Raw genomic sequence first — 13,747 nt, 5'->3', positions numbered from 1 at the left:
TTGAAAAGGGAAGAAGAATGTAAGCGATGTGTGTATAATTTAAGAAAATGCTCTCAGTTATCACAAAGGCCGGCCACAATTTGACATCCTTCTCACATCTTCGTATTTTGCGGTCGCCAAAAAATTAGCCTTCAAGCAAGTCAAAATGCCTACGACTATTCTTTTCTTTCCCTTTTTTAAATTTGAGGTTAGTGTGAAGCTTTCTTTTTGAATCAGCACCTGTCACAGAAACTTACATGAACTCACAGATAAACATCGAACGGTAATTAACACTTTAGCTTCATTTACGGGTATCTTGTTTATTTACAAAAACCGTTATACGCCTCTAAACACCGTAACTTACTGGCCGGTATCGCTGTTTGTAACGTTTGAGATAAATTTTGGTTCTGACAGCCTGGAAGCGCTTCATCTAGTTGTTTCAACGTTCGCACACGCGCAAATGTTCTTCCCTTCCATTGACACCAATAATTGATCTAGGTCTGTTCCGCGAATGGTACACGCATGGGAACACTAACAATTCAAGTATTTTGACACCGATTACAATTTAACTCCTCTACAAGCGTTCCGTATCTTCGTCATACAATTTTTTGATCTCAAAGCAATTGTTATGATTTGTTGTAGTCCCAAGTCAGCCCAGAGATGTCAATACGAAACTTGACAAAGGTGGAATTTCTGTTACATGGAAGGATCCCCAAGACCACAATGGAATTATCACCAAGTACTCGGTGAGCTACGGTGCAAAAATCTGTTCAATATCAAACCTATCAAAAATTTATTCAGGCGAACTAATGGTCTCGAAGCGTGCAAGTTTACATCTCAGTCTTGGCTGAAAATTATCTTGTAATCTTGTAAGATATTTTTTACAAGTCAAGTGAGACCCTAAACAACAGTCACAACTACAACAAAGATAGGCTAGGGAGTGAAATTGCGCCCAATACAGGCGCCAATGCGACTAAATTTTTCACTTTGGTGACCAAATCCTGAAAATGAGTCGACTAGAATACTTCATCTTAATCTTACCTAGAGATATACTGTGAATTTAAAAGGATTTGCAAAGACAAATTAAATCCGCTGCAAACTTCCTGGTTAAGTTGGTTTCCAAAACGCAGCGCATGCGTCTCGATCGATAACCAGACACAATCTTGGATTTACGTGAGCTTGAACGTTGAATATCGTTCATTCTAGCGTTCACTTTGTAGCATATTAAAGATCTTTTTTTTAACTTAATTTTGAAGGGTCTATCTAGAACGCTGACAGTGCAAAAAGAGGTTTTGTTTGTCTTTAGAAATGGCGACCAACTTTTTTCAAATTGGCTGCCACTTTGAAAAATTTAGGAGCCAAGTGGCTATCAGAAAAAAAAAATAATTTCACGCCCTGTAGGCCCAAAATAAATCAGCCGATTTTCGTAAATTTTGCATGAGATATTGCCACATTGCGTTATTTGAGTGTCTGATTTTGTTTGCTTTGCTTTTTTGTCTCGTTTTGTTTTTGTTTAGTGTTTGTTTCGTCGTGAATTTCTTCATTTGGTAGTTTTTTCGAGCTTGATTAAAATGTGTGGTGACTATTCTGCTAGAATGCATTTTGTCATGCTCATGTAATCGAAAGCTTCAATTTTTGAGGGATAATGCCCTAGTGATGAGCACGCTTTGGAGGTTTATGGTTCTATCATCAGCTCCCGTTGTGTTGTGTTCTTTTCAGTAATGACACATGTAGGCTTTCAAATTAAAAAACCCGGAAGAGAAGGAAGGAACCACAGCCCATTTCCTACCATCGGAACCCTGAAGTTTAAGTTTGTCAATTTTCTTTGAATTCAGAACGAATTTTCCCCTTCTCATTACCACTGCATTTGTTTGTCTTTCTCTGAGATGTTGTATCTTCCTCGATTTTCAGGTATACTTTGAGGGTAAAAGAGCATACAACACTTCCTTTCAACATAACCATAAAATAGTTTTAGACGAAACCTCTCGGAGCACTGAGATATCAGTGGAAAAGTTGAAGCCTGGTACACAATACAGTGTTTATGTGAAAGCAAAAACAGCCAAAGGGTATGGAGCCAAAAGTGATTCTGCGTTGGTTGAGACACCATCAAAACGTATGTGAAAATGTTTTGTTTGTTGGTGTGAACATGTTGGAACTGTAGTTCAGCTTGTAGAACATTGGCCCAGTGCATCAATGCCATGTGCCCCCTTCGTTCTCTACTTAATTGGGATGAATTTTAGTTTGATAATTCGAATGGGGTCAGCAAGCAACTCGCTCAATCTCTGAGCAGTGGGTAAAGAATAACACAAGCAGGCGTAGGGACGGATGGGCAGATAGACAGACAGATGGACAGCTTAACAGAGATATAGTTATGCAGACATATAGATAAACAAACAGATAGATAGACAGATACATTGATCGACAGACACATTGATAGACAGACAGAAAGTCAGGTAGACAGATAGACCGTTAGACAGACAGATCGACGGACAATACGCAATAGTAGAGATTTGTACATTACTTAGGATGTGTAAATTGGGCTACTAGTTTGTTCATATCTTTAGATGACCAAAGGTCCGGTTTAATCTTTAATCTTTTTTCTCATGTCATCTGAAAGGATCTCAGTGATGACATATTTTTGCATTTTTTTTACTTTTGTTCTCTTGTTTACAGAACCTCCTCCGCCCAAACTCCCCCAAGTTGTCGAAGCTGATCCGTTACAACAACAACAATTACGATTTCTTTATCGCCATCCGATGACACTAACGGAGAGATCATGTGAGTGCTAAGGAATCCGTATGTAAGAGTGGCTTTCGTAATTTTACTTCCGGCCATTATTGTATCGCCATCACAGGGTTTTCAACGGAGAACAGAGGGGGATCAGTCGTCACTAACAGATTATAAAGAGGGTCTATAGAAAAGTTGACTGCCAATAAGGAAGGGAGAAGGGGAGGCAGAGCCTCATGGGGGGATAATGACCGGTCTCAACTGGAAAACAAAGCAAAAGTGTAAATTATGACGACTGCGTTCATTGGGGGGGGGGGGGGGGAATTTCTCTTATTGCAGAAAAATTCAGTACTCAGAGTTTTTTTTGTTTTGTTTTGTTTTTTTTTTCTCCAACTATACCTTTGTTGTTAAATGAATAACATCATCTTTCATTCTGTAATCGGTAAAAATTCATCAGTCTTCCTCCTAAATAAGGACATTCTCGGAAAATCCATTAGTCTAAGAAGTTGAATATGTAGATAGAGGGTTGAACATATTGAACACTGGTCAAACTTCGCTGCGAATACTATTAAAAAGAATACTATGAAAAGTTAATAATCCAGAAATATGTACCTTCACGACTGAAGGTGTGTAATTTTATAAACAAATTTGTTTGCGTCTTGGACACAAAAACTTTATTTTCCAACAATATTTCCGGGCGACACTGCCGAGTTAATGGTAACATCATTTGTCTCGTTTTTATTTAAACGCCAAACTTACTTGTTTATTATTACTACTTTACATTAAAACTGACCTTTTTTAAACATTTCCCCATTCAGTCGGCATGAGATCAAAGTAGAAATGCTCGGATCAGCCAGAGCTCGTCGTGAAACATCCCCCCTCCCGGAGAAAATATACGGCTTCGAGGAAGCGCAAACAAATGGCGATCGTTTCTACATTGCGGCCGTGTTTGAAAGACGAAAACTGCCCGTGGAGTTTGTTCTTGGAAATGGGAAGACATACGGCGGTTATGAGAATGCTCCTCTTAAGCCAGGGACGCGTTACAAGGTGTATGTAAGAGGAGTCACAGAACATAACGGGGTAAGTATTCAAGGTTTCATTTGACATTTCAATACCTTACCTTTGATGTCTCTTTTTGGCGCAGTCTAGCTGTATCTCAATAATTGGTGATTTTTTATTATTATCATTATTATTTGTACAGAAATGGCTAATAGGAAAACCAGCAGCAATCAGTCTGCCGGAAACTGGTTTGTACTTTGGTTATATGTCTTTTGTTTCGGTTTATTGGTCTTATCATTTGTGTTGATATTGGGTTGTACACTGTCTATGTCGGGAGCGACCATGCACCCAATTCGGCATTTTTGACGGTCACTGTTTTGTATTATGGTGCCTATACCGATTACCATGCCAATTCTAGAATGATTCTAAACCTAGGCTTGAGCCACGTAGAAGCATTTAGATAACAATAGAGAAATTGTTGCTACATATTTTGCAGAGGAGTTGCCAGTCGCTAAAAAGGGTGACAACATCGTTGGTGTAGTCGCTGGTATTCTGGGAGCGCTGATACTTATCGTGATTGCCATCATAGCATTTCTTCTGTATCAAAGGTAATAACCAGATTAACGAAAAAAAAAACAACAATAATTCCAATGATCACTGAGTGAAATGCGTCAAACGACCCACAGTTTAAAAGTTGCCGTTATCAAAAGAGGTTTGCGCTGAATGGTTGCACCGGTTGCTATGCAATATGAATATTTCTTTCTTGAATTCTGTGGTCAAGAAGATAACATACCAACGGCTTTTGCTTTGAATCGTAGACCATGATATTCATTTTAAAAATTACTCATGCCGCTCATTATCTAGTTTAGTTAAGTTAAGGAGGCAATGAGCAGCTTAGTGCGAAAGTGCTAGCTGCAAATAACGTCGTCGAAGAGGAGGCAGTAGACCGAAAATTCCTGAAAACTTACCGGCTTGGATATCTTTCGCAAAATTCGGAAAATCTTAGCACCGGAATCATTAAATCCGGAGATATTGCGCGTGGAAATTTAGCATAGTATTACGTATTCCACGCCCTTCAGAATTCTGCAACATATTTATGAGTGAAAATAGCTTCTTTTCTTTAATTTCCTTTTTCTTTTTTTCTTTTTCTTTTTTTTCTTCTTTTAAACCAGATCCAACAGGCCACCCAATGCCAACCTTGATGTGGAAAGTCAGAAAAAACAAAAAAAGGAGGCGAAAGGAGTTTGAGCTGAAGCGCTCCAGTACGTAAAACACAAACAAACAAACAAACAAACAAAAAGCATTATTTTACTCTTACGCTTTTCAATGTGAGATGAAAAATAAGGAAATAGCAAAGAAAAGCTTTTTTTGTCGCCTCCTCGCTGAAGTGAGCATGTCCTGGTTTTTGTGGGGATGCGAGTGTAATTATGAAATTCCAGTTGTGTTAAGATGTGAGATTCTATGAGCACGTCAAATATATCAGGAGAAAGGTGGAGTCCTCTACTGAATTGGTCGAGTAACACGACTGTTCAGTTATTACATCATTAAAAAAAAAGAGTAACGATAAAATAAAAGAGCTAATAACAACTACTTTAAACATATTTTCAAAGCAACCGATGCTGGATTTGCTTGTCCTGAGCCGTTTTCAGTGAGGTACTCTCTTTGTCGCCTAAGCATGCCTTTATTTTAAAAGATGTTGAGAAATTCCTTCTAACTCTTTTTTTTTTAAAGTTCGTTGGACCACAAGCTTAACAACATTCTATAGGGTTTTAGAGTTGGTAACTTCTATTGCAGGTACAAAGAAGAAATTGCTTGCAGCTCCAGGCGAGGTCATCAACGATGCGGATCATCCACCCGTACTTGTGGATCAGCTTGCAAAGCATGTAGCGAAGTTACACAAGTCCGATGACCGTGGATACATGATTGAATACAATGTAATCATAATTATTTTTCCTCCCATATCTCCTTGTCGCCTGAAAGCAATAAGAGCCAATCCATACTTTGAATTAAAGTCTACGCTCTCTGTTTTTCACTTCACCGTAACCCTTTATTTGCCTCCTCGTTATGCTGCTTCTTCTTGCAACCTCTTATATGATGAGTCGTCATCATCATCGTCAACCAGTCGCCAACAGGAATACCCGTCTATAATGTTGTGAAGTTGGTGTTCTTACGAAAGACTTACAACATTGCCATGGTCGTTATCGTCCGCCTTACTATCAACACCGTCCTCCTAATCAGGGATTATTAGCTTCATCCTTATTCTCATGTAGTACTTCTCTTCCATCTTTATTTACCGGCTCTGACTTGTTTTCTTTTTCATAGAAACTTGACAGTGGCCAGGAGTATGCAAGTGATGCGGGCTTAATGACAGAAAATAAGGCTAAGAACAGATATGGCAACATTATTGCGTGTAAGTGTAAAGTATATCACCTACGACTATAACAGGATAGGATTTTAAGCAAACTGGTGCTAGCCGGACTGAATTTTCATGCATCTTTGCATATCTTCCTTTCAGCGGTGTTTCTTTGTTTTCTCGTTTGTTTCTGACTCATTACCTACCAGCCAGGAACTTTTCTTGTTTTACACAGATGATCATTCAAGAGTCGTCCTGACCCCAATCGAAGGAGAGCCTGGCTCAGACTATATCAACGCTACAAGAGTTGATGTGAGTGAGACTTTGCCTATGATAACTTATGCTAGTAAAACTTAAAATAGTATAGGGGGCATGAATTCGTAATTCGTTGAAAACCAGGTTTTTTTCAGCCATCTCTCTTAGAATTTCATATCTCCTAACGCTTTTTTTTTGTGGCTCATTTTAGCTCTTTGGCACTGGTAACTAACTTCAAAGCTGCACCTGTACGTGACTTCTTTAATCAATTTCCTCCTCCCCCCCCCCCCCCCCCCTCCTCCCCTGGAACAATTTGTATTTCATTTATATTTTATTTTGATCGATTGATTTTTTTTCCATTTTTTTAAATTTATTTACTTTTTTTAACATTTCCTGTTTGTTTGTTTGTTTGTTTGTCAATGTCCAGGGATACAACAAACCCAATGCATACGTTGCCTGTCAAGGTACGTGATGTTTCTTTGTTTGATTGTTTCTTTTTCAATGTTTAATAATTCTTGATATTGATTAAATAATGAAGAACCAAAATGGCCTATGGAAGGTCTCGCCAATCTCTTTTGGATTATCTCAGATCTTTCCACTCAGTAATACATGTTACTTTAGTTTGGGTCAATGAATGTTTTCCTTTCTTAATCCACGCTGATGAACAATTTTCCGGCCCTTTGACGCATTTTTACGGTTGGTCATTAGGTCCAGTGCCTCCAACCTTTGACGACTTTTGGCGTATGGTCTGGGAAAAGCAGTCTTCCACAATAGTTATGCTGACTAATCTACAAGAGAGACATAAGGTATGTGGAAGAGTTATTTCCATGAAATTGTAGAGTCTTTTCGCAAAAAAATTAATTGCTTCTCATAAAGGAGATGTCAGAAAGTATTAATAACCCGGCATTTCATTAAGAAGATCACATCTTAATGTCCGCCTAAACTAAGCAGATCGTACTTTCATATTTTCAAATTCTACAGCATTTAGCGACATTAGTGATACTATTGCCTTACGCATGATGCCCTCTTAGTTTATCTCCACCTTCACTTCAGGCATCCTCAGCAAATTTCCAGTGTAACTCATTTTAACTTATTGAAGGGTATAACAAGGGACCAATCGAGAGTTTGTGCCTTGATTTAGAATTCGCTTCGATTTCTCTGATCAAGGCTCGAACACGGTCTGTTTTTCTTTTTTCTTTTTTTTTTTTTCACTTCTGTTTCGTTTCGTTTCGTTTTTTTTATTTTTTTTATTTGTTTGTTTGTTGTTGTTGTTGTTTTTATTTTGTTGTGTTTTGTTTTGCTTTGTTTTTTTTCCGGATTCCATCTATTAAATTTAATACATGAAGATTATTTGGGTAAAACTCTTTTACCCCGGTGTGTCTCACCCGGTTTTCTCTCCATTATCTCCTTAGTTGAAGTGTCACAAATACTGGCCGGATGAGACCCAAGACTACGGTGACATATCTGTAATGCTTGTCAGGTCAGAGCATTACTCCGATTATAACATCAGAACATTTAACGTCAAACGGGTCAGTATTGATGTTAAGTTAACCTGATTTCAAATTCAAACTCAGTGCTTGGTATCGTGATGATTATGCACTGAACTTCTCTTTTGTTCTGTATTTTTTAGGAAAGTGAAAAAGAGGAGAGAGAAGTTAAACAGTTTCACTTTACTGTGTGGCCAGATCATGGAGTACCTGAATATCCAACTGCCTTGCTGTCCTTTCGAAGACGAGTCAGAGCTTATAACCCGGCTGATGCTGGACCTCCCATTGTGCACTGCAGGTATGATGTCTGCCAGTTTAAGGCTCTTTTCTGACTGTTTGTCTGTCAGTTGGCCTGTCTGTCTGTAAATCCGTCCATCCGTTCGTACACTCAGATTTTAATGACGTACTGTCGTCCCTATATTCAGTGTTTTTGTATTTATCTATTTAGAGGTTGGCGCATCATTGTCTGTCCTCTTAAATTCTACTTATGTATTTTGCTTGGCTATGGCTCTTTCTCATGTTTATAGTTGTCTAATTTTTCTAGTGCTGGAGTTGGTAGAACAGGTACTTTCATCGTTATCGATAGCATGTTGGACAGAATCAAAGCAGAAGGAACAATAGACATTTTCAACTTTGTGGCTTACTTGCGAACACGTAGAACAGCCGTGGTTCAAACTGAGGTGAGTATTGTTGCTATATTTGGTTTTTTTGTTGTTGTCGTTGTTGTTGTTGATTTGAATTTCTTGGTTTTGTTCATAGAATGTTACGAAGCGCACAGATATATGTAAACGTCAGTCACGTTCAACACTCGTCAATACCTATGTGCAGTACGCAGCAGGGTTGAGTTAGATGCTTTTCCTTCTGACAACATAGAACATGTTACAATCGTTGTTACTTTTCCTTACGGTCTTAGTTCAATATTTGTTCTTTTAATTTTCCTCTAGGAACAATACACATTCTGCCATGACGCTATTCTAGAAGCAGTTCAGTGTGGTAACACTCAAATCTACGCTCACGACCTAAGGATCACCCTCGCTCGGATGAGTGACGTGGATGCAGAGACAAAGATAACTCGCTTTGAGTCTGAGTTCAAGGTAACTAAACCTTGTTACTGTAAAAGTTTGGGAAAGAAGTGGACGCTATAATTATTTTTCTTTCCTCAGAGCCCACAAAATTAAGTCACCTCGCTATAAGCGGTGCATCCTGTAGACTTTAATGCTAAAATACCCCTTGAGCGTCAATCCATGGGGGTTTCTGGCTCCCTGAGACATCTTTGTTGGTTCTCATGTAGTGTAGTCGTGATTCTTTCGAAGTAAACTTAATTGGACACTAATATTCGAAGGCTGAAGTAATCGTATGTGACAGTAACATCACCCAAAGTATGGTCACGTAGCTCCTTATTATAATTTCTGCCTTTCAAGGCAGTGTGATATATAGAATCCTGAAATTCTGGTGGCTCGAACCACAACCTTGTTGAGCCACTCTAAATCAAATGAAATCTTAAAAAAGTTATATGGCAATCGACCAGACTGGAGAGGAAGTCAAATGTCGAACTCACATACTACTAGGCTGACGTTCTATGTCAGGTCCTCACCTCAGTAGAGACTGGCTGCAAATGTATTCTCCCTTCTTTCGTTCCGTAATTGTTTTATTTCCTGTTTGTTTCAGAGACTCAACAAAGTAAGTCCAGTTCTTCACAAAGGGCACTGCACTGTGGCGTCATATCCAGAGAATAGGGAGAAAAACAGATCACCTGACATCTTAGCTAGTGAGTTGGATTTTAGTTTTAATGAAAAGATGTGTTTTCATCCTTACATGTTGTTAATCGTTTGGTATAGATTTTAGCAGAAGCATGAAAGTGATCCATTTGTTAAGTGATTTCTTTTTGTAATAGTTCATGTATAATAAATAACGGAACAAGCTCGCTCCTCTTTCCCAGAAATACCAAGTTTGCCTTTCAATTTTGTCTTTACGCAGCTGACTGCTATCGAGTGGTGCTCACAGCAATTGACGACAACGAATCCACGTCGTACATAAATGCTGTTCACATTTCGGTGAGTGATCCTCCTCTTACATACAATGTCCATCTACATATATCAGTCATGTATCGATGTTTCATGGTAAATAATGCATAATACACCGTAAAGCAGTCCTTAATTTATATTCTCTGACTGTATCTTTCTTTTTCTCCTTAGGGCTACAAGCAGCAACATGCTTTTGTTGTCACGCAACATCCACTTTCGTCCACCGTGACAGACTTTTGGCGCATGCTCTGTGAGCAAGAGAGTTGCTGTGTTGTGTGGTTTGATTCAAAGGAGCAAGAAGGGGTAATGGATATGTTTATGATAAGAGTGATACTTTTTTTTCTTTGATTTGTCACATTCAAACACTTTTGCTTTTGCTTTTCCTTGGATCATAAAATTTTATAATCGAACAGAAACAGTAACAAAGAAAATGAAAATTTATGATTTTGCTAAACAGCTGATCCGCATCCATAGTCTATGTTTGCTAAAAGAGATAAGTATTGCCTATTTTAAAGAACAAATTTCAGTTCTTAAGACGAACGCTTTGCCCATTCAGGATTTCCCAGAATTCTGGCCAGATTCAGAAACTGATGCCAAGACTTATGATGACATGTTGACCGTCCAGCGATTGGCTGCGAACAGCAGCAGTGTGGATAACTTGAAGGCAACTTTTGATCAAAGTGAAATCACTGAGAAGACATTTAAAGCCACTGACCTGAGAGTGAGTATGAATAGCGTACACCGACACACTTCAAACTCTTAGATTCGTTTCTTGTGTGAACTGTCTTTCAATTTTAAGGGACTACGATCTTTCTTGTCATTCATACTACTAAAAAAAAAAAAAAAAAAAAAAAAAAAAAAAAAAAAAAACGCTCTTGCTTTTATACTCTCAGACACCAGAAAAGAGTCTGCGTATAAAGATTTTTCAATACAGCGGATGGGTGAATGAAAATGAAGAACCCCCTGCGGCCGGTCTGATCACTTTGATGGCAAAGGTTGAGAAATGGCAGCAACATTCTGGGAATGGACCCATCACAGTTGTTTGCAGGTTAGTAGGAGTATACATTCACTTTCACATTCACATTCGTACTTGATGATTTGCTACAGGTTGAGATGGGTTAAGCGCACGACCGCTGCACCATTTACTGATGCCTGTAACATAGGAAGTTCTTAAAGTTACAACTTTTATCTTGTTAACATTAATTTCTTTCTTGACATTCAGTGACGGTCTGGGTCGGAGTGGAACTTTTTGTGCATTGTACTCAGTACTGGAACGTTTGAAGATTGAACAGGTCGTTGATGTGTTTCAGGCCATCAAGGCCATGCGAATTCCTCGGCCGGGACTGGTGAAGACGGCGGTAAGTCTTTGACCATCTTAAATTCAGTAAATTTGATGTGTGTGTGTATATATATATATTTTTTTTTCTCTCTTTCTTTATTTTGGTGTCTGGGAATATACCACAATCTTCCATGTGGTGGTGGACAATGATCACCTGATCACGACTTTTTACTCTTTTTCTCTAGGGAGAATATAAATTCATCCATTACGCCATCCAGGATTACTTGTCAGCGTTTGATGACTATGCAAACTTCAAGCCTTGAAAACGTTGTTAAACGGTTTGCCAGGGAAAAAGGATATGTTAAACTCGAAGAACTGCGAAAACAAATCCGAAGGACCAAGGCTAGTTAATGCGGCAGCGATGATCGGTGGTCCCGCGAAACACTATTTAGGATTAGGAAATTATTAACAAGAACAATACTTATAACCAGAATATAACGTAAAATTCTTAGGACCTTTGGACGAAGAATGGTTTGGTTGTTGTCTAGGAGAACCAGTATTCAGATCTTTGAAGTGGAAGGGGTTGATTTTTCTAAGCTTCCCATCAGGATTAGATAGAAAAAGAGAGAATTTGTGCGATTTTTGCTTTTTTTTAGTTATTTTTAATATAAAGTCACGGAAACGAAAATTTATGCAATACTCAACAGATGCGCCAATCTGCAGAAGTGAATTCTACGTGTCGCGCAGTAATCTATTTTGAAATTCATAATTTTTATTTTGCTTCCCTAATTAGTGAATTGGAACGCGTCTGTCCAACGCCAGTCTGGTTCCAATAGTGATAAAATCTAGACTAACCGATGAGAAACACTATTTTTACCAAACATGTCTATCACTGGATAGTCAATCGTGGAATAGACGGTCAAATTTTTGGAACCTAGTAACTTCGCTTGTTAACCTCTTGCAAAGCATGTTCTATATCTCTGGTTTTATAAAACTGATTATGTTTAAGTGATAAAAAATTGCTTTCAGAAGAGATTATTTATGGAAATAACCTCTTACGTTCAATTTGTGTAATTTGTGAATTTAAACTTTTATAATTTAGAAGACTACAAATGTCTTTAACTAGAAGTGACGATGGAAATTTTGTCGCGACTGTAGTGTCTGGGCATTTAAAGCAAATTTAAATTGAGTCACAAAGGTAATCCGGGATTGCTTTGGTTTTGCTCCTCTTCGTTATGTGATTGGCCAAGAAACTTGCGCCACTTATTCAACCAATCAGATTAAAAACTAAAACCAATCGCGAGTGGGTCACTCTCGTTTTCCCGCGCTTCAGGCAGTTTGCTTGTCTATACTTCGAGTTCTCATCGACTCCTTGTGATACTTTCTTTGTTATGATTGGCTGTTGTGGTTGCTTTCGTATTGGTTATGCGACATTCAATTGAAAATTGCTTTACTGCTCATCAACGTGAAGTTAAAACAAGTTAATATTGCTTAAAAAAAAAGAGGAAAATCAATAGGTAATCATATATTTAATTGGTAACTTATGAGTACTACATGTAGAACTATAGTTCTTAAATGTATATACAATTTTTCTTTTTTTACGGGAGAAGTTCATCGTAACATAAATATATTAAATAGTGGTTTATAGAGATTATTTTATAATGAGGCTCTTGTAGGAAATATGTACGGGTTGAGGTGTTTGCATGCGAGTAAGTTTTTGCGAAGCGTCAACTGAAAGCAACGAATTCAGTGACATGTGAAGAGATTACTTTAGAAACATGATTAGTCCTCATAGAAATTTTTTTTCCAAATCTAACTGTATTTAATATAGATTTATGTGAAAATGTATTTGTAATTACATAATGACAGCCGATCCAAACATAGGTTTGGTTATTATTTTTCTATTAGGACTTGACTGGAGAAATAGATAAAATCAAGGCTGTAGTGAAGATTTTATGTCCCTAACGTATATTGGTAAGATTTTACATTAATAAGAATGAAGTACATTGCCCTTCAGTTGTGAAACTGTAACTGCTTCGGGAGGGCGAAATAAAGAGTGTTTGATTTAATGATGGCCTTTTAAAAATTGATAATAAAATTTGCGTTTGATCATTTTGATCATTATTGTATAAAAACAAACATTTTACAACATCACCATAGTGGGTACGCAATGTTTTGCTTTGTTTTGTTTTGTTTTGTTTTTTCTTTTTGATTTGTTCATCATGGGACAGATCAATATGGTAATTGGCTATGGTGGACGCTCTCCATGTGGCTCCGCTTATTTCGTTTCTCCTGACGCTTTCTTTTTGCAAACGTGTTTCTGAAAAGCCCAAGAAATGATATTATCTATCAGAGGCCTTCATTTGCAAATGGTCTCGGCCGCTACATACCCAAGGATGAGTCTCCGAAAGTTCGACAAATCTGGAAACTGAAATCGATGCTCCGCCATCACTATTCTACCAGAAAATATCTGTTAATTATTTTCCTTTTAATATCTAACGACATTCAACTGAGCCCTTGGCCTCTCGATTCCTCGACTCTCAAATCATGCAGTCTAAATGCACGTAGTATTATCAACAAGAGAACTGAGCTGCAAGCTATGGTCGCTACAAAGGTATTAGAAATCATCGCTATAACCGAAACA

General features: G+C 38.0%; 1 protein-coding gene across 1 annotated transcript; it reads left to right on the top strand.

The window, feature by feature from the left end:
• The first annotated feature begins 47 nt into the window (after positions 1-47).
• On the top strand, positions 48-13,215 carry LOC113673405 (receptor-type tyrosine-protein phosphatase kappa). The gene is given in 26 exon segments (XM_089192471.1): positions 48-102; positions 622-725; positions 1,891-2,092; positions 2,653-2,693; positions 2,696-2,757; positions 3,525-3,786; positions 3,908-3,953; positions 4,202-4,313; positions 4,878-4,923; positions 4,925-4,967; positions 5,500-5,639; positions 6,028-6,115; positions 6,294-6,370; positions 6,741-6,777; positions 7,022-7,119; positions 7,726-7,842; positions 7,944-8,098; positions 8,345-8,480; positions 8,745-8,894; positions 9,469-9,568; positions 9,778-9,854; positions 9,996-10,127; positions 10,381-10,545; positions 10,718-10,872; positions 11,047-11,182; positions 11,349-13,215. Coding segments are annotated over 26 exon segments (2,814 nt in total). The 3' UTR covers positions 11,427-13,215.
• The last annotated feature ends 532 nt before the right edge of the window (positions 13,216-13,747 follow it).

The sequence above is a fragment of the Pocillopora damicornis genome, chromosome 13 (genome assembly GCF_964200805.1).
Source record: "Pocillopora damicornis chromosome 13, jaPocDami1.2, whole genome shotgun sequence".
Classification (NCBI taxonomy): Eukaryota; Metazoa; Cnidaria; class Anthozoa; order Scleractinia; family Pocilloporidae; genus Pocillopora; species Pocillopora damicornis.
The sequence above is the reverse complement of the archived record's forward strand: the minus strand, read 5'-3'. Positions and strand labels throughout refer to the sequence as shown.